The sequence below is a fragment of the Dreissena polymorpha genome, chromosome 4, assembly GCF_020536995.1.
Source record: "Dreissena polymorpha isolate Duluth1 chromosome 4, UMN_Dpol_1.0, whole genome shotgun sequence".
NCBI classification, from domain to species: domain Eukaryota; kingdom Metazoa; phylum Mollusca; class Bivalvia; order Myida; family Dreissenidae; genus Dreissena; species Dreissena polymorpha.
Genome location: NC_068358.1, coordinates 19,572,558 through 19,595,070, shown reverse-complemented (window position 1 = coordinate 19,595,070; position 22,513 = coordinate 19,572,558). Strand labels below are relative to the sequence as shown.

General features: G+C 35.6%; 1 protein-coding gene across 4 annotated transcripts in view; it reads right to left on the bottom strand.

Moving 5' to 3' along the window:
- LOC127876240 (serine/arginine repetitive matrix protein 1-like) overlaps positions 1-22,513 on the bottom strand; it is an 84,892-nt gene that overhangs the window by 22,955 nt on the left and 39,424 nt on the right. For all 4 annotated transcript variants that reach the window (XM_052421307.1, XM_052421308.1, XM_052421309.1 and 1 more), the window contains exons 9-14: positions 22,228-22,410; positions 20,221-20,352; positions 19,826-19,936; positions 13,965-14,228; positions 13,313-13,618; positions 4,432-4,587 (exon numbers count right to left, since the gene is read on the bottom strand). In XM_052421307.1, coding sequence (XP_052277267.1) covers positions 4,432-4,587; positions 13,313-13,618; positions 13,965-14,228; positions 19,826-19,936; positions 20,221-20,352; positions 22,228-22,410 — 1,152 coding nt within the window. The remainder of the gene's footprint in view (positions 1-4,431; positions 4,588-13,312; positions 13,619-13,964; positions 14,229-19,825; positions 19,937-20,220; positions 20,353-22,227; positions 22,411-22,513) is intronic.

The window sequence follows — 22,513 nt, the reverse complement described above, 5'->3', positions numbered from 1 at the left end:
CCACGAGGCTGAAACTTCTACAAACATCATTGCCACAGGCTTAAAGTAACATCGGGCAAAAATACAACCATTAACAAAAATATAGCGTCTGGTTGAAGTCTTGTCAGTATGTAATAATTGACCCATTTCAGTAAGTCTTATAAAAAAAAGTTAATGTCAAGGTCAAAATGATGTCAGGAGATGTGAGTGGATGAGATAACATCCATGGAAGAATCAAAGCTTTGTAGCAAGCAGTAATGATATACAACAAAACAAGTCATTTTGGTTAAAATGGAATTTTAAACTTTGTATTTTATGTCCAAAAGTAGGTCATAGTAAAGCTCCAAATGAGGTCACATGTTCTGGTTGTAATGTCAGTGTTCAAATACTAGTATATCATCCATGCAATTTTATTTAACCAAGATTTTGGACCTTCTGAATAAATCAGAATCCAAAAGTAGGTTTATACAAAGGTCCAAATGAGGTCTGTTGTTGTCTGTGTGTTCATATTGTTCCATGCAAGTATCACAGCTTTGAAGGAAGTATTATTGATTTATATAAAGCATGTAATTTTAATATTACCAAAGATGGCGTAAAGAAGACTGACTTATCGATCACTATATGCCTCCGGCATCAGCAGATGTATTTGGCATAAAACATATTAATGACATATACGTCTATATATGGCTCATGTTGCTGTATAGAAATATCAGCATCACTTTACAAAACCTTATCCACAGCTGGTCTGAAAACAATATGGTTTATACTAAGAATTATATGGTCAAAGAATGCAAACTACACGGATGTATGCAACAAATATTATAAGAAACTGAAAAATTCAAAGCATGCTATGAAAAGAGAGACTTAGGTGTAGGGCTACGCTTCTTCTCGATTTCTCTAGACCTGTATGTTATAACTGAGGAGCTGCGCCATGAGCGCATGATACGCCCGTCGTTCGCCAATGAAGTAGTAAGGTAATAAATAACCCTTTGAATAATTTTTTTACTTCAGTTTATTTGTATTTGAATACATGGTTTATTTTATAAGTACATGAGCATGGAGCGCCGTCTCCTTGACATTCATACCATATCTTTTTTTGAGTATATGTATGCATTTCTTTAGAGGATATGGAGTTGAAGTAAACCTGTTATAGATATTTTGACCAATAATAAAAGAGAAATGTAGATGGGTAAGTGGTAGTGTACAATCGGAATAGAAAAAAGCTCACCTTGTTCAATTTTTGACGAACAAAGTCCCATAACTCTGGAACGACAATTCAGAATTCCGTCAAAAACGAAAGGGGATCAGGGTTTATCAATATTAAGATTGTGTTGAAATTTGAAAAAAACCATCGAAGGATATTTGAGCTACAGTAGGACATTCAATGAAATCCCGAAATTTTGACGAACAAAGTCCCATAACTCTGGAACGACAATTCAGAATTCCGTCAAAAACGAAAGGGGATCAGGGTTTATCAATATTAAGATTGTGTTGAAATTTGAAAAAAATCCATCGAAGGATATTTGAGCTACAGTAGGACATTCAATGAAATCACGAAATTTTGACGAACAAAGTCCCATAACTCTGGAACGACAATTCAGAATTCCGTCAAAAACGAAAGGGGATCAGGGTTTATCAATATTAAGATTGTGTTAAAATTTGAAGAAAATCTGTCAAAGGATATTTGACGTAGCGTACGACATTAACAGACGGACGGACGGACAGACGGACGGACGGACGGACAGACGCGGGGTATACCATAATACGTCCCGTCATAGACGGGCGTATAAAAAGTATAATAGTTATAATGATTTTAATGGCATAACCAGGTTGTTCAAAATGTGAACAGCATTTAATGACTAGATTCATGTCTTTATCAGGGCTACATCTGCATAGTCTTGGTCATTCACAAATAACTGCAATAATGTGAGAACTATATCTACAACTCTTTTAATACTTTCTATGGGATAGAAGAGAGGACTATTATGAACTCAGACCGCATATCTTATGTTCAGAGGATTCTGCACTTCTAGCATAGATGAAGAAGTCAAACTATTTGAAAGATAAAAAAAATATATACTAGGGCCACAACAAATTGATTAAATGTTCGATGGATTTTCAGCACATAAAAATCGCAAAACGAAATAAAAATATTTTAATTTTTATTTTGCGCCCGCAGCAACAATTTTTGCTCCGCACATATTCGTTCAATGATTTAGTTTAATTAAGCCTACGTATTTTACGATATAGACTGTTATAACCTTTTCCGATATTGATTGGTTTATGGTAAAAGAATGGCGGCGTCCGTCTGCCTCGTTGTGTCCGCGAAATATGTTAATGGAAACGTAATTTTTCCGCCAGTTGCAATCAATCATCACATTACTGATGATTTCCGTGCTTTGTTCCTCTCAGCAGCATCTGCATCGGGATGCATCCACTGTGGAACTCCTGACAGTTTTTTTTATGACAACGATGCAAATGTTGCAAATTTGTATTTAAAATACTCCATAGTCAGACCAATTTGTGTGTCTTGTCGACTTTCTGGAAAAGAGGCAAAAACTTGGGGCACAAAGAAGTTTGTAAAAAAGCAAAAAGTCAAGTGAACTCATTCAGGCATTCAACCATTCCTACTTTGTTGTTGGTGTGAAAATGACACCAAAGCAAAATTATGTTCATATGATGACTATTGATGTATAAGTGTTGACATGTTGTGATTGAAAATGAAAAATCATGGATTGGATAAAACAGCAAATGCTTTAATTTTAAGAATATAAGTGTTTATTTTTTACCAGTTTTACTGCTACTTCTACAGATTTTATTTGTTTTGCCTTAAGATTTAAGCTGATTATAGTCGTTCGCGATTGCATGTTTCTTGGAAAAGTATGTTGTTTTTTATCCCCCGCCATAGGCGGATATTGTTTTTGGCGTTGTCCATCTGTCTCCGTCCTTCTGACCGGCACTTTTGTGTCCAGAGCCATATCTTGGAAATGCTTTGGCGGATTTCATTGAAACGTGGTATGAGTATATATGTGGATAAGAGGATGATGCACGCCAAATGGCATTGTCTACCATCTGCTAAGAACGGAGTTATGGCCCTTTGTATCCTGAAATAATGCTTTTTTGTGTCCGGAGCCATATCTTGAAAGTGCTTTGGCGGATTTCATTGAAACTTGGTATGAGTATATATATGGATAAGAGGATGATACATACCTAATGGCATTGTACACCATCTGTTAATGATGGAGTTATGGCCCTTTGTATCCTGAAATAATTTATTTTTATGCCCGGAACCATATCTTGAAAGAGCTTTGGCGGATTTCATTGAAACTTGGTATGACTGTATATATTGATAAGAGGATGATGCACGCCTAATGGTATTGTACACCATCTGTTAATGACAGAGTTATGGCCCTTTGTATCCTGTAATAATTCATTTTTATGCCCGGAGCCATATCTTGAAAGAGCTTTGGCAGATTTCAATGAAACTTGGTATGAGTATATATATAGATAAGAGGATGATTCACGCCAAATGGCATTGTACACCATTGGATAATAACGGAGTTATGGCCCTTTGTATCTTGAAAAATGCTTTTTGTCTGTCCGGAGCCATATCTTGGACGTGCTTTGACGGATTTTATTAAAACTTGGTATGAGTATATATATTGATAAGAGGATGATGCACGTTGTCGTTGTCCATCCGTCCAGAAAACGTTTGTGTCCAGAATTATATTGGAGAGGGATTTCAATTCAACAAATTTGCTTGTTTAAATGATTTGATTAAAACATTATTGTTGTACTGCTATTGCTATAAATATATATAAAAGTACTATTGTCATTAAACAAGAATATATACTAGTCTATTTTGCACTCAAATTATACCAATATATGTGCTTTGTTAAAATATAGTATCAATTAATATCAGCAATATTTGTTTTTGTTTTATTTTTCGCTTTTCGCTCGCCTGCGATTTTTAAAAAATGGAATAAAAGTAAATTTATCTTTATTTCGCTCGCTCAATTTCTGGTTGGCTAAAATCCGTAGAACACATCATCAATTTGTTGTGGCCTAGCAACCAAGTAAAAGTAATTATTTAAGTAAACGTTAAGGGCACTATGTTTGACATTTTTGCCCATATACAAAACAGCTGCATAAATTGATAGAGCTAAAAGACTACTTAACTCTTTCAGTGCTTGAACCGAGTTTTGAAGGCCTTTGCAAACAGTTTGGATCCAGATGAGACGCCACAGATTCTGGCGTCTCATCAGGATCCAAACGGTTGGCTATTCTAATAGTATTCTTTGAAAAAATCGAAGAAAATGCTAATTTTAGAAATTCAGCAGACGACATTTTTGCAGACAACAAATTTCCCAGCATGCAAAGGGTTGAATAAAGACTACTTAAAGATACAGAAAAGGAGGCGATTTCTGTATAAAAACACACGTGAAGACCTACTTCTTTCAGGAACTCCTTGTATTCATCTCCCAGCTTCTGCTGCTCCTTTCTACGCCATGTCTCATAGTCATCTGAGCTGTAGTACGGGTTACGCACGACCTCCGCTGGCTTTCCCGTGTTGTGACGTGCCTCTTCCTGTCGACGACGCTCCTCGTTCTGAAATCAAAATGAGTCGCGCTCTATGAAAAGGGGTTTAAATGCATGCGCATAGAGTGTTGTCCAGATTAAACTGTGCAGTCCACACAGCCTAATCAGGGGCCACACTTTCAGCTTTTATTGTATTTTTTGTTTAAAGGAAGACTGTTCTTGATGAAAACCCAGTTAATGGAAAGTGTCATCCCTGATTAGCAAGTGTGCTGTTTTGATATGTTAATTCTGTCTTTCTCAAATCAGGGTATATTGCATTTCAATTTTCTGTTATTTAGTAACTGATTTGTGTTGGCTTCGGCTTCTGTTATTAAAAAAGGAAATATTGCTTTTTTGAGATTCAGTTTTCAGCTGACTAAAGTTATGTTTTGTCACATAAAATCTAATCTTTACATTTAAATTCTTCTTGTATTTGCTAATCAATTATTTCAAAGAATTAATTTAACATACAAGTCATATGCCCATCGTAGCTCCAAACAAATGGTATAATATAGAAAGCTTATAATAAGGAAACAATTTTATAAAAATCGATCGCAGTGTCCAAACAAAAAAGTATTATTAATTTTGAACTAAATCTCACAGACACTTTTTAATGAGATTTAGATTTCTCATTCAGTTTTCATTGTTTAACCCACATAAGCAGTGATCTGGAACAACTTAAACAACTTTTAGGGGTTAACCCAAACATTATTCCTGTTAAGTTTTATTAAAATCTGCTAAGCCTTTAAGGGAGAGAAGTTGTTGAAAGAAGTCAAATCACGGACATATGCATGCAATTGCCTAGTTCAATAAGTGATTAACCTCCCCTGAAGAGTTGTCGTTCTTTAATTGATTCAACTTCCGGTTAGCAAAGAAATCCAAAATGGCGGCGAACAATGAAGTAGAATGTGACATAGTTTTTGAGCGGTTATCAGTGCGTGAATTAAGATTATATCTCAAAGATCGAGGCGAAAATGTATCAGGAAATCAACCTGAATTGATCAAAAGAGCCAGGGGGCTCTTGAAATTAGAAAAGCGGATGCTAAAAGAGATTGAAATCTCGGACAACGTAGATCATGATATTCGTTAATGTAATTTGTTTACAACGCCGTTTGGAGAGAAATTACCCACGCCGTCGGATATAAAGGGGTGCTGCATGGATGGGAATATAGATAAAGTTCCAAATTTTCGTAAAGAGAACTTGTATAACTATTTGGTATTACATTACTTTCAAAAAAATAAAATATGAGGAAAATACTACTGAACGGGAACCTAAACACAAGCAACAACTGAATACATGTACAATGGACCATGTAAAACCGCTGAATCTTCAATCACTGTGTCTTAAATAAAAGAGCTGTGCACCTTAAATGCAGCATTGCTGTTAAGTATGGAGACTGGAAAAGAAATTGTGCAACAAGCAGAGGATTTAAGAGTCCCAAATTTGCATACAGTTCCATTTATGTATCGTGACAGTGTAAACATAGAGAACCCAGTCTGTAAAGAAGCGTTCCGAAACCATATGTCATCATTTCATATAACAAGCGAGGACTGTGTACGAATAGAAAAAATGACAAAAGGTCAAAGCAAGAACAACACATGGATGGAAGCTAGGATAGGGCGCATTACAAGTTCTATGTTTGGGACTGTATGTAAGAAGAAAGTGGCTACAAAACCTGATAGTATCATAACAAACATCATGAACTATTATTCATTTGATACTGAAGCTACAAGGTGGGGGAGGAACCATGAAGCAGCAGCACGTCGAGTTTACCAGAATATCATTCAGACATCACATCCTGGATTGAAGGTTTTTGGGTCTGGACTTGTTATCAATGTAGATCACCCACATTTAGGGACAAGTTCTGATGGTTTAGTGGACTGTTGTGAAATTAAAGTGCAAGGACAGGAGTGGTGTTTTGGAAATTAAATGTCCATACAAACATAGGAATGCTACTGTTTATGAGGCCTGTCAAGACAAATCCTTTTGTTGTACCATGCTCAAAGGAAAAATTTCATTAAAAAAGACACATTCTTTCTATTACCAAATCCAAGGTCAGATGGCACTGACTGGACGACATTGGTGTGACTTCTTCATATGGACATTGAAAGGACATTATGTCAAAAGAATTCCCTTTGATGCAAGTTTCTGGAAAGAAATGTTATCAAACTTGAATTTGTTTTACGAACAGTATGTTGTTCCAGAATTCTTTACGGGGCGCATTAAACGAGGAAAGGAACTTGTGTAAATGGAATCTTCAAACTGTGTGAATCATGGATTGATTCATTCATTGAATTTATATTGCTTGTGTAATATAAGAGTTCAATTTGATAAAATCATAAAAAACGGTAAATTAGACAATCATTGGTCATTCATAATATGTCATTTGAATATATTGAGGTCCATTTATTAAATATATTTTGACTTCTATGTATGTTTTCAACACATAATGTTTTGTTTGTTTTTTTTTAATGCTGGTAATAAAAATTGATATGTCCTAATTTGTGTTTTTATTTTGTGTGAATACAACATTCATCTTAATATCATAAGGTTGTAACTTGATAGCATACACAGATGGCCAAATATAAACAAGCATGTGTTACAGGCAATGCTCAAAAACAAGAGGGCCATGATGGCCCTGAATCGCTCACCTGACTCATTAAGATCAAATGAAAACTATGACCTCTATTGTCTACACAATATTTTTCTATGATTTGACCTAGTGACCTAGTTCCTGACTCTAGATGACCCAAATACAATCCCAATCCAGATTTCATCAAGATAAACATTCTGACCACAGTTCATAAATATTAGATGAAAACTGTGACCTCCATTGTCAACACAAGGTTTTTCTATTTATTTGACCCAGATTTTTACCCCAGATGACCCAAATACAATCCCACCCAGATTTCATCAAGAATTCTGACCAAATTTCATAAAGGTTGGATGAAAACTGTGATCTCTAATGTCTACACAAGGTTTTTCTATTATTTGACCTAGTGACCTAGTTTTTGACCCCAGATGACCCAAATAAAATCCCAACCCAGATTTCATCAAGATAAACATTCTGACCAAATTTCATAAAGATTGGATGAAAACTGTGACCTCTATTGTCTACAGAAGGTTGTTCTATTATTTGACCTAGTGACCTTGTTTTTGACCCCAGATGACCCAAATACAATCCCAAACCGGATTTTATCAAGATAAACATTTTGACCAAATTTCATCAAGATTGGATGCAAACTGTGACCTCTACTGTCTACACAAACAAATTGTTGACGGACGGACGCACGCACACACACACAACGGACGCCGGACATCACACGATCACATAAGCTTACCGTGTCACTTCATGACAGGTGACCTAAAAATATGTGTCGGAGATAAACATGAACAGTTGTGGTTAAAATCCCATAGAAACAAGGGCTGTTTGTAAAACATGCATGCCCCCCTATATGGGCTATTGTGTGAATACGTTTTTTGTCACTGTGAATGGTGGTGGTGGTGGTGGTGGTGGTGGTGGTGGTGGTGGTGGTGTAGTAGTAGTAGTAGTAGTAGTAGTAGTAGTAGTAGTAGTAGTAGTAGTAGTAGTAGTAGTAGTAGTAGTAGTAGTAGTAGTAGTAGTAGTAGTAGTAGTGGTAAAAGTAGTAGTAGTAGTGGCAGTAGTAGTAGAAGTAGTAATGGTGGTGGTGTTGGTGGTGGTGGTGGTGGTGGTGGTGGTGGTGGTGGTGGTGGTGGTAGTAGTAGTAGTACTAGTAGTAGTAGTACTAGTAGTAGTAGTAGTAGTAGTAGTAGTAGTAGTAGTAGTAGTAGTAGTAGTAGTAGTAGTAGTAGTAGTAGTCGTAGTCGTAGTGTAGTAGTAGTAGTAGTGTAGTAGTAGTAGTAGTAGTAGTAGTAGTAGTAGTAGTAGTAGTAGTAGTAGTAGTAGTAGTAGTAGCAGTAGCAGTAGCAGAAGCAGTAGCAGCATTACAAGACCAATACTTAAGAATGATCAAATGGAAAAAGGTGTCCTAGCACTGGCAATCTGTAATAAAAAGAACATGCATAAACCGTAGTTGTTTCCCTTGTTTGAACCATGTAAATCCTTACAAGTTTGAAAAGAATTTGATGAAAAATTTGGACTTTATTGCATAAACACCATTTTCTCAATTCAAGGGGAGGTAATTCTGTACTTCGTGGACCAATAATACTCATTTTTTGTAGGGTTCGTGTCCTCATTGATATAAAGACACTGTGCAAATTTGGAAAGGATCGGACAAAAAATGTGGAAGATTTTTGAAAGTTTTCACAAAATAGGCAAAAACAAATAAACATGCAAAGTTCAACGAGCTCTGCGGCCATGTTTTTTGACGAATCAAATTTCTTTGAACAAGTTTTTCAGGGGAGCCGTCAAAGGTCATCCCTGTGAAATTTTTTGAAAATCTGATGAGCGGTTTCTGACAAGAAGATTTTTTAAGGTTTTTACCATATATGGTCATGGCGGCCATCTTGGTTATGTGATCAATTTTTTTTTAACAATTCTTTTGTCCCATGACCTTGGGATGCTCCACATGAAATTTAGTTGAAATTGGCTCAATGGTTTAGTAGAAGAAGATGTTTACAAATTGTTTACAGACAGACAGATGGACGGACGGACGCCGGACGCTGAGTGATCACAATAGCTCACCCCGAGCTATCGCTCAGGTGAGCTAAAAAAGAACAGATAAGGTTTTGCCAGATTTAGTCTTAAAATGAAGAGTTCCATAAAAGCACTTATGATAATTGAAGTTTAGCTCATAACGAAAAAACCCAGCTTGGCACAGATATCTTTAATTGCCTGAAACACGTAACTTTTTGTTTGGGCCATATCACAAAATATACAAAGAATGGTACTTGTATCTTTATTCATTATCAATGCAAGGAACAACAAATAAATTAACAAACAAAACAAATATAGCGCATTAAATATTCAAACAAATAATGCAAAGTTGCGAAATGTCAGCAGCATGATTAGAATACTTCTTTAACCCTTTCCAACTCAGAAGCGAAATTAAAATGGCTATGTGCAAACAGCATAAAACCAGAACAGCCTGCAAGTAGCTCACAGACTGTTCAGGTTTTATACTGTTTGCCTCTCATGAGTATGTAAGGGTTGGAAATGAAGCCTTTAAAATTTGAATCTAGTAAGAAAGGTCTTTAACTTAATTAAACTTTTTAAGGGAATACAAATGCGTAAAAATAAGTATATATGAAAATCCCGGTAAAGGGTGAATTCATTTTTAAAATAATTTGATAAAACTAATGATTTTACAACAAATTATTTTGAATAAGCTTTGTTTAATTGTCTTAAAGGGGATATCAACAGCTTGAAACTGTATTTTAATTTCTGAAAAAAAAAAACATTTAACAGAACTCTTTCAGATTTAATTAAAAAAGTGTTGTTACTCAAGATATTTTCTTCAAATGACTTAATGTTTGTTTTTGAATACTTGCTGTTATACTGTTGATATGTCCATTTAAGAATTCCCACAATTCAGAAATAAATCCCTTGAAACATACCTACATTAACCCATTTATGCCTAGCGTCTAGAAAAAAGGCCCTGGCAAACAGCGTAGACTTTGATGAGACACCGCATGATGCGGCGTCTGATCTGGATCTACGCTGTTTGCTTAAAGGAATTTCTGTAAGAAATATTCTAAATATAGACATAATAATACTAAACATACCTAATTTTGGAAATAAATTGATCCAATTTAGAAGGATGGGAGAGTCCACTAGGCATAAATTGGTTAAGAATTAAATCAAACAAATAAAAAAGTTACAATAGTAAAAAAACTGTTAATGAACATATGAACTATTTCAAAGCATTTAAGTCATTGAATGCAGATGTGTATGGTATTACAGAATTACTCTGACATTTAGTGATCCTGTATCAAGGGAGGATGTACATTTGACAAGGCAGCACATATCTTGAGTATATGCGATGCTTGTTTTGACAAAGTGATGGGCATAACCCCTTGAAGAATGCGGACATTCTTCAAACGTTCCATGGCACGTTCCACATCTATGCAAAGATTGGCGATTCTTCTTGTTTCTTTCACCTGTCGGCGATTGAAGCGCTGAAATTTCATGTGTGGAATGATTAGGTGTAACCCCCTTGGTGTTGTCAAGTCCGATATTAAAAATCCTTTGTCCGCCATAACTGCATCTCCAGCCTCGCAGAGTTCCAGCAGACCACTTTTTATAGTGATTTGTTTATCACTAATTCCACCACTCCACAAATCTGACACAAATGTTATCACACCAGTGGGACAAATCCAATTAAGGCCTTCCATTTCATGTGTGATTTGTAGTGTGAGTAGAGTAATGTTTTGGCAGCCAATGATTGTGGATTTTGAGTATAAAATTCTGTGCAGTCTATTATTCTCTCTTATAGCCCTGCGAGATATCCATGGTATCATTGATGACAATTTCACACTTAAGTACATGATCCACTGCTTATTAATGTTACTGCACGTTGATTTTGAAATGCGGAATCTGTATGCCAAGTCCTCTAAAAGCAAACCAAGTCTCAAACGCATCAGAACTAATAAAAATTCATCAACCAGTCGATCCCCATTTCATGATCGGTTGGTTCTTTCCTCTGCATCATCCAGTTCGCTAAATATTGCATTGAAAACTTCCTTGTTTGGCAATCCGGTGTAAAACATACACATGTCATCACTTACAATGTCTTCAGCAACCAATTCTGGTTTGTTGCACTGAATTCAGATTTCCGTACTACAGTTATTCATATCAGTCTGGGTAGATGTGTCACAAGTAACTTTTTGGTACAATGATGTGTAGATCAGTCTGAGTAGCCACGTCACACATGTTCCACTCCGTTTGTATCAGCTTTGGTAGAGTCTGTGTCACAGTACATGTTTCCTTCTCGGAACTAGTGATATAGTCATGCATTTGAATCGACACATGCTCGTAGACAAAACTGGAGTTCAGGGAAGTGTTTTCATAGCAATCACTATCCCGGCTCTCTTCGTTTTCTTGCAGGATTGCAGATGCTTCTGTTGCAACACTTTCTTACTCAACCTTAAAATATAAGTAAAAAAAATTAATTTAATGCTAAGAATTTCAATCATTCAATATTAATGTATCTTTATTTCTTCAATGTGTTGAAGGTCAACTTATTCTTAGTTCAAGTGTGATTAATACCAGTACTTAATGAAAACACATAGTGCTTACAGTGCGGCGGAACATAATACATAATAAATTTTGTTACCCTAGTGTTCCATTTATTCTAAACACTTGCAAAAGCAAAAAGCATGTTTTAGTTAGAAAGATAAGAACTTCTATATACTCTCCTAAAACATATTTTCTTTTATAACACGATTATTAAATATATTGATATTGGTGTCAGTTTTATACACACTGTGGCCGATCTTACGTGGGGCCGCTTTGGCCTGCCCCTTTTTTAAAAGAGCATCGATGTTTAAGAGTATTTAACTAGCAAAACCTTTTTAAAATGATTAAGATTCAGAAATTTTGAATGTTATTTCAAACACAACTTTTTAAGCACAAAACATACTTAACAAACATTACATTGCTATGTTCTTAAATTTCTTATAATTACATAATTTATAATAAAGCAGATTCGTCATAGAATTTTTTGATAGTCATAGTCCCTTTAATATCCATCACTGAAAATCAAATACATTTCAACGAATAAGAATTCACATACCTCCGCTGAACACAGCCGATCGTTGTTGATCTTCAAAACGAAGCCACTGCTGACAGTTTACAGTCTTTTTATCCATATTTTTCTCACTTTTTCGTCGGCTGGAAATCTATGTTACCTCACTTGTTTCCCATCTACTAGTTTTCCACGATAATTATTGCAAATACAGCAGTAATTCCCTTTTTTTCTCGGTTGATTTGTGTCCTAGATTTGACGAATCATCCATTGCGCAATTTTCTTTGCTAACCACCGGAAATTGATGAATTACCTCCTCTGCGAAGAGCGGTAAAGGGGGGTAATTTTCAGGGTGGGTAACAACAGTTATTGAACTGGCTAATTACTAACAGATAACGCACAACAAGGTATTCTACTCCCCCTTCTATCCTACTTAAGCTCAGTTGAGCTAATTACTAAAGAAAGTGGTAGAATGAATCAACCCAATGACAGTTGTTGCATCTTTATCATTTGGATGAAAAAGATATGCTTAAACAAATCCTTAATGCACACAAGAATGATTAAATATAAATAAGAGTAAATCATAGCATTCACAAAACTGAAAATGCAAGTATTTTCAGAGCTTTTAGGAGAGATAAGATATGACTCAATTATACTTATTTAGTGAAAAAAGTATTAATTTAAGGTAACAAAATGATTAAATGTAAAACAATTAAGACAATTTGAAAGTCACTAAAACTTAAATGGATTTACACATTTGCTAGAAACCATGAATTAAAAAAAAAGGAGCTGCAAGGCTTTGGTATTATTTTATAGAACTCACTCTTGCATGTTGTGCATGTTGTGCATGAAAGTTTACACATTTAAAGTGTATCATTTAATGCAAAAAAATGCAAGCAACTTATCTTTTCCAAAGAAGCCTGGTGTACATAGACCCTGATACGATTTCTAATATTTTACTAACACTCCTGTAAACCAACCTCCGGAACTATAATGTGAGCTGTGCAGTGTGCTTGGCTATTGTTACCACATGGGACACAATCTAAACAGGTCCTATAAAGATTAATAGACCATTCACTAGACCAACCTTTGACTTTAGAAACTCATTATACTCCAGTTGGCGTTCTTTGCTGGCCTTCTCTCGGTTGGCTAACACTTCTTCATTATCCACATACAATGTCGCTTTCTGTCGGCGCGGGGATGTCTGGTTTGTCTGCTCTTGAGACCCTCTGGACCTCGGGCGTGACCTTGGGCGTGACCTTGGTCTATCTGTGTTCAGGTCAAGGTCGTTGTAAATGGGTCGCTGATTATCTTGCAGGGGTTCCTGCTTGAGTGCCGGATCAGTCATGGGTGAGGGGGGCTGGTGTGAGGGACGGTAACCGGTTTTGAATGCCTGTGAATGGGAACACGTGCAACCAACACACTGGGTGAACAGTAAGTGAAATTGAAATAGATAAATAAAAAACATAGATAAATAAAATACATTCAGACAACTGAACATAAATAAATGTGAATGTTTTAGAAGCTTAAATTATGTAATAATACGTAAAACAAATATTTAATTTTGGAAAATTATACAGAGAAGTGAAGTTATAGGAACACACAACAAAAAAACGGGAGAGAGTTAAGAAATGTGAAAATTAGTATGGGACTAAAACTAAATGTGTTCACATGCGTAAGTGTCCTTCTTCAAGATGAATGCAGCAACTACAAGGTCTCTGACCACATGGAGCATTTACCAGTGGCGTGCCGACAGTCGCAACTAGATCCTCTTCTTTCTGTTCAGGACCAAGGCCATTAGAGAGCCACTCAGGCGGTGTCCTCTGTCGCTCTGTATTCTTTGGTCTTGGGGGCGTACTTGCCGGCTGAAAATGACCTTGACCTTGTTTTACTGATTTTTGCAAGGTTTTCTCAAGTTCCTCGTTCTTTTCCCCGTGATACGGAGGTTGCCCATGGCGTGGACGTTCTGGTATGGGTCGTCTGCCCTGATCAGTTTTAAACGCCTAAACACAAATGGTTAAATCGTGCAGAAAGCTGGTGCATGCATTAATGCAGAGTGGGTCATTGTTGTGAATTGAAGTTCTTGTGGGTTAAAGTTAATGGGAACATGTTAGGTTTGTGTAATAAATAAATGGTCAGAAAAGGATAAGGATGTGAGTGCAAACACTGAAGAAAAATTATTTGCTGATTACCTCAACTATGTAAGATAACAATATAGCAATCATGTCTTGGCTGTATTAAATTCAAGTTCTCAATTACATGTTAGTATCAATAACAAACTCTATTTTGTTTTCAATCATTATATGACATTAAGAGATATTTCAGTTTTCTTTAAGAAAGCGAGGCCGTAATTTATCTAAAACAACAACATCAAATTAGATTTTGTCACACTTGTGACTAGTGGCTAAGAATACCCCCTGACGCTGCATGGCATGTAGGACGATAAACATCTCCCCCACACAGCTTCATATAAGGAGCAATTCCTGCATTTGTTTTGTACATTGAAATTTGAGTCTTAATTCAGACACACACATAAACAGACAGACAAACGGAAAGACATCCGTGGTGTTTCCAGAATATTAAATTGAATCGTTATTGGGGTATAATTATTTTTATAAAATTACAACTTCGCACACAAGATTTCATTGAATCTACTAGAAAAAAGAAAATCAACTCAAAGAAAGGTCAGTGAATGAAAAATCATTCTGAACAAAATAAAAAATACTTAAAATTTAAAACAAAGTGTATCTATAGCACATAATTTAAGCAATCTAGGTCTTCATATAAGCTACCTACACACACAATTTCAGCACAAAAAACTGCTAGACGAAGCCAACGTATTGAGTGGAAACGATTGTTTCTATTTTAGGTAATAGTGACCTGGTCTTTCAACTTACTGATCTCAAATGCAATACCATGCTCTGTCTGCATGTTAGCTACCAAAATAACAAAATTTGATGATATTACCATCATAATCAAAGCGCTGAAGGCACTGAAGATGTTCGCTATTGCATAATTTAACACGCAATTCATTTTTGAAAATCAATCGCAAGTTTGAAATGAACACACGCCATTCAACTTTATAAAGTGTGTGTCATAGCGCACGGGTCGAGTTTTGTGTGCACTTTTTATCATCCTTATTATTTCATAGAAATAACTTAGACAAAATAAAAACAACATGCTTTTTGGAAGTTCTGAAAGCATAGAAAGTATGATGAAAATGGTAATGATAACTTAATATAAAGAAAATTTGCAGTCACCATCATATTAAAGGAATATTTTTTTCTAATATCAAATGACTATCACACCAAGAATATAAATTCATAATGAAAGTTCCGTGTACAAAACTTTTGATTTTTGACACCATATACAAATTCAAAATATACAACAATCTTCGTATCTTGTATATGGAGGAATAAAAGTATATAAACATTGCTGTTTATGCTTTACTTATTACCCGAGCAGTTCACACGGTGTCAACAACGCTAACATAAACATAGGTATAGAGCACTAATGCGCTTTTAGGCGTAGCTGTTTCAGTTTTCATCTTAGTGACTTTTACATAACGCCAACAGACACGCATGAATATTTTTGAATATTTAATAAGCTGATTCGAGATACAACCTCTGAATTTTTGCTACATCACTGCGTATGTGCTCAATTCAAAGGATGTAGCACTGTTCAGTGTAGTGTAAGGTATTCCGGACTACTCTCTGTATGCTCAAACGACACAAATTGTGGCCCTGTTACAACTACGCGTTACAATCCATCTCGCAGAATTTCACTTTCGCCTCCAAGATGAGAAAACAATCATTAGCGAAATAGTATAGTGTCACGATAAGAGAAAATCGTTTAATTATCATACCACAATGTTTGCCGTACTTGGTCAGCACGTCTGGAAATCATTCCTTAATGTGTGGATAGGCTGCCATTATTAATAAGTTTGCTATTTTCAATTCAATTTTGTATCAAAAAGCATTGTTCTAAAATGTGGCATTTTCAATTCGCAATGAGATTTGTAATGACCCTCGTCATGCGAAAATGGGTCTTATTAGATATGCGTCCATCATATAAATAGCCCACTCAGCTATCCCTCCTTCTGGTAAGGAGAAACATAACATATTGAGTGATTTTAAAGCGAACATCATCCCCTATGGCCTGACTGCGCAAAAGTACATGTTGGGTTAAACAAACGCTTGCAGAAACGCATAAGACCCGTTTTCACATGACGGCGCTATTGACGTGTGATTTAAATGTGTCGAAAGAAAACTGCGTTTAAATAAAATAAAAACATACGATATATTTCGATAGTGAAGAAAGATACTCATAACAAGGCATATGAGGACACATATGAAGTGCTCTCCCGTAGTATATTTTTTATTTACTCACACTAATGTGTGGTTTGACACATTTCATGCGGTGAATATGCAGCTTACAAGTGAAAAACACAACACAATAGTTTAACTTTTGTTTAATTGTATTTAATTATTTAGAAAAGTAAATTGCTAACTTTATTTCAAAGTCAGCGTATACGCCGACTACATTTTTAAGACATTTATTGCTATAAATATATTTAATATAATATATTAAGTTGTTTTCGGTTTTAGCGATTAAAAAGCATTTTCGAGGTTGCCTATAGTATGCCTGTAGTAATTGATGAACTCATATCCAACTGTCTATGTATTGAAAACTGTGAATATAAACAAGCTTAACCTTCTACTAACCTTCTACTATTGCATTCGTATTATTATTATCAATTGTTTGTTATATTCGGGTTTAGCAATTATGAAAAAAAATTTTTGTCTATCGTATCGCTGAAGTCATATTTGAACTTATGTTCAACGTTTTATAAATTGAGAATATAAATAAGCGTCAACTTTTTCCCGAATCTCTCAATTTACGACCTGTACTACGTCATTGAGTTGTATGCGAGAGCGTAACCTATTGCGTTGTTATAACCCGTAAACTTTCCTTTGTTTATCGACAGGCGCATCTATTAATAGCCCCATATCATGAATGCAAAAACAACCGGGAAAAAGAACCACGTGACCAAATAGGACGCAAAACGCAAATACCATGCGACTTCGACTTTTATTATGTAAGAACGCTCCGCAAATCCTTTGAAGTCGGAGCCTTGTGATTGCTATTACGTAAATAATTGAACTCTAACTGAAGTAAGCAAAGGAAACGCAGCATCTAATTGACCCATTCCTTCTATGTGCGAAGGCAGATTGAATTTTACTAATGTATGGTTTGCCTATTATAACACACATTATAATGCGATAAATATGCGACTAACAAGTAAAAAACTCAATAATTTAACTTGTGTTTTGAATTAAGCTATTTAGAAAACAAAATTCCAAACCTTATTTTAAAACAGCAAGACTACATTTTTTAGAGAATATTATTGTTATATTTAAATGTTTTTTAACAGTTTCAGCGATAATGAAACATTTTTGTATGTTGTCTATCGTATCCCTGTAATAATTGTTGAACTCGTGGTCAACGTATTATTAATTGAGACCTGTGAATATAAACAAGCGTAACCTTATACTACTGCGTTATTCTCACACGGACTCCCCTTTGTTTATCGCCAGCCTCAGATTTATGAATGAGCTGAGCGAAAATACTACGTCACGCACACGCAGCAGAAAGTGAACTATTTTAATCATTCATAAACAATCTCCTCCGCGATACGTACAATACGATCATTGTTTATTGATTTTTTTCTATTAAACACCGTTCGAAAATATTGAAAGTAACACAATATTAATATAATGTTTCCATTTGTGAATACACATAATTGGAGAACTCAAACCTCTTGCATAAATTATACAACTCTTTCTTGCGCGGATACGCAAGCTGGTATTGGGTTAATCATACCTAGGCCGTATCGACCTGAATTTCACACTAAGCACTTTAGACGGTCGCTAAAGCGCCCATCTAAAAACTAACTATATTGTATGGAAACAGATTTTGTATTTTTTGAAACAGTGACCTTGATCTTGACCTGACTTGTCCGGTATGAAATCCTAACCTAGATATATCTACATGTAAAAGCTAGATCTTGACCTGACTTGTCCGGTATGAAATCCTAACCTAGATGTATATACATGTATAAGCTAGATCTTGACCTGACTTGTCCGGTATGAAATCCTAACCTAGATATATATACATGTATAAGCTAGATCTTGACCTGACTTGTCCGGTATGAAATCCTAACCTAGATATAAATACATGTATAAGCAACCTACACACACTTTCAGCACAAAATGTCCATAAAAAAGTAAGTGCATTTCCATTGTTATTTATTATTTTGAAAACTTCACAGACCAGACTTAAATCCAAAAATGCATTTCTAAAATACATTTTTAGAGTTGTTAACATGTAGGAACAGACTTTTGGGAAATATAGAGTCAATAGTATGTTTATATATATATATATATATGTGACAAAAACATAAAAATGTGTGTGCCAACTCTGATGCAGTTACTTTTAAGTTGTTCTGAGTAACATGTAATAATTATGCAAAAATTGTATAGGGAAATTATGTTTGTTACTGTATTTGAAAACCTGTAGGTCTACAATAACAATACAAAAAGAGATAATCTTCTACATTATTAAAAGAATCTACTTGGCATAAGCAAAAGAAAGGACCTTCACAAAGATATACCAATTAACCATTTCTGGAATACTAATAACTGAGTTCATTCTTATCCTGATTCTAGGGCGCATAATTCTGCAGATGTGCAAGCCTAGCATTATCATGTCTTAGTGGTCCATAATTTTCCTAATTCTGGAGCCCATAATTGTGCAAATGTGCATCCCAAAATTATCAAGACTTAGGAGTTCATTATTTCCTTGATTCTTGAGCCCATTACTCTGCAAATGTTCAAGCCCTAAATATCATGACTCAGAAGTCCATTATTATTCGGATTCTGGAGCCCATATTTATGAAGATGTTAAAGTTGTAAATTATCATGACTCAGGATTCCATAATTATTCGGGATATGGAGCCCCTTATTATGCAGATGTGCAGGCCCTTAATTATCATGGCTCAGAAGTCCATTAGTATTCAGGTTCCGGAGCCCATAATCATGCTGCTGAACAAGCCCTGAAAAATCATGACAGAGGAGTCCATACTTATTCTGATTCAAGAGCCCATAATTATGCAAATGTTGAAGCCCTAAATCATCATGATTCGGGAGTTCTTAGTCCGAATGATTCTGTGTTAATTAATACTTATCTAGATTCTAAGCTCATAATTATCATGACTTAGGAGCCCATTATTATCCTTATTCAGGACTCCATAACTATTCTTATGCTATAGCATAAAGTGATCCTAACCTTGAGCTCAATAAAAGTCCTGATTCTGTAGCCTATAAGTATGATTAATACGGAGCCCTTATTGTTCATTACTAATGGACAAACGCTCGCCATGACTTTGAATTCCATAACTAATATTCTGGGACCTAAAACTATCATGAAGCAGGAAAGCAAGGAAAGAGCCTATGTATGGAAGCAGGAAGCACAGATTGCACATCTGAAATAGGGCTCTACAAGTGTACGAGGTGAGAGTGTTCAAGAAAGTGGGTGTTACCAATGGGGTGCCAGTGTGGGACATGTGTGAATGAGGGGGCTCGGAGTCAAGGGAGTGGGCGCCCCGTGACTGCTGCCCATCGTTCCAGTACGCGGGGATCTGCCGAGCAAGCTGCCATGGTAATGGTAACAGCATTTCAAAAACGATCAACACCAGTATTGATACAATGAATTGTTAAAACCAAACACCTGATCACTTTTAAGAAATAAAATTTTAATGTTAATAGATTAATAAATATAAATGATTATTTGATACCAAATTAGAGCTTATTAGTTCTTAATTTTCATTATTAATGTGTGAAGTAGAAAGTGAGTAATAAACACCATGCACCATTTCAAACAAGTGTGCAAGGGAGTGGAGCTTACAGGTTACACCACACTAAGCAAGCCCCCTACCTCCTCTCTGGGCCTGTATCCAGGTCCTGGGGGTGGTTTTGTGGGCACATACTGGGCTGGAGGGCCGGACCTATCCATCACAGACACTTCAGGTTCCTGTCGTGCTCTAAGGTACATGTGCTCTCTCTGTTGCTGCAAGAATATATAAAATCACATTGTTTGATATGGGTCATATATTGTACAATTATAGACTGATGTCTATGTGTATTCACTATTTGCAGACCTTTGCAAAAATCATATTGACAACGGACACAGTCCTTGGTCAAAATCACTTTTTCACAGATCTGCAAAACAGTTTATATAACAATAAGTCCACAATAAGTCTGCAATATAACCAGTAGACTTTAAAGACAGTTTATTTGAAAAAATTTCCTTCAGCCCATTTAGGTCACTTTAATCTAAGGTAACAATATTGTTTTTGTTGTATCTGCAAATATTTGTTTCAACTCCAGAACATGAGTGATAGGTATATCACTTCTTATAAGCCTTCGCATGATGGTCACATCAGCAATCAGAACCTAGAATTGTCCAAAGGTATACAAAAATTGCTAGTTATCAAGCCAATATGTGATAAAAACAATTTAATGACAATTAAAATGACTCCATAAACATTTCTTTGTTTTTTGGTACAATAATTTTTATTTTTTCATTTAATTCTAAATCAAGTGTTTAATGCTCAACTATACACTCACAATTAAACTATATTGTTACTCTGAACAGATTGCATGACTTACTAAAATTCTGTAGTTAATGCAATGTAGGACTCTTAAAACATATTGTAAAGCATAAGAGAATATGAATTTGTTCATAACTTTTGTTCCCACCTGTTATGAAATGTAACTTTGAGGTGCAACCTACTAAATACAGATAGGTAACATTCCACTTTAATGTAACACACAGATAAAATAAACAGTTATTGATGTCAATATGTGTTAGTAAGTGTCAGTATAGATGACTAGCGTATTACATACAAAATAGTAAGCTAGAGAACAGCTTGTTTAATAGACATGGTAATAAAATAAAAACAATTTGCAAAAAATATGCTTATATGCTTCACTACTCCCAGAGATATATTTAGAACTGCATTATCTATCTGAGCTACTAATACTGTCATGTACTAGTATACATGTAACTGCTGTGAAAAGTGCTTCGTGGGAAAACAATTTGCGTAAACATAAACAACATGTCATTGCTAACAGATTGGCACGATTTATAGCAAGATTCTGTTGTTGACAGAACATGGGAAACCATGTATGTCCAAGTTGTCTGTGATCAGTAAACAGTGGCAACAAATGAATTGGAATTAGATGGCCTTTATTGTCATGGCAACTATTGCCAGAGCAACACAAGCTTTTTGCAGATGCAGTCACTTTAGCTAATCTTTTTTCACACTTATGAAACCCAATCCCATTGCAACCAAGTTGTTGATTAAGTTTGCTGCAATAAAAAGAAAAAACAAAAAACACATTAAAGATGTACTTGGCATAGATAACATTTTAGTTGTAGTTGTCTGGCAAAAAGGTCAGACAGCATGATTTTTTAAGTGATATTTTGTTAATAAAGCTTTACAAACTATGCCATATCCCTGTCAGAAATATATTTCCAAGCAAGAAAATAGTAGTTATATTTAATTGGCAATTTAATCAACAGAAAGTAAAAATTTCAAAGCAAAGAGAAAAAGGATAGTGTGTGATGCACAACTAAATTGTTGATGATTGAAAATGACACCAGTGTTTTTGGTTGGAAATCTGATAATAGATGGAGTCCTTGCAAGAACTGGCATGGTCATTTTCCTACCTATGCTCCCTCTGAAATCAAAACAGTACAATATGCATAGAAGTTTTTTGAAAAACCTATTGGAAGTCATCACATGAAGTGACAAGCAGCCATCTTTGTTGTAAGATTGTAGTCTAGCTAGCTATCAAGCCTCTATTACAGAATACAAGGAATAACTGTGAGCCTCTATGGGAACATATGGCGCTCTAGGAAGCCAGCAGCTCTGGGTACCTGCAGAAGTTCATCAGCATAACGTTTCTGGTCCCGGCGTTTTTCACGCTCCACTTCTAAAAACACTTTGAAATGCGGATCCTCGGAGTAAGAGATAAGTTGAGTATCGTTGTCTGAGGGTCGTCTCTGACGAGCAGGGCGGGCTTTTAAATCTCGTCTAAACTTGTCTCTTTTCTCCTCCTTCTGTGCTTTGCAAGAGGAGTGCTTTGCAATTAGCAAGTGCTTTTCTAAGCCATACACATGTGTTCTTAAACATGGAATGTTTTATGTTTGTGGTATAATGGTT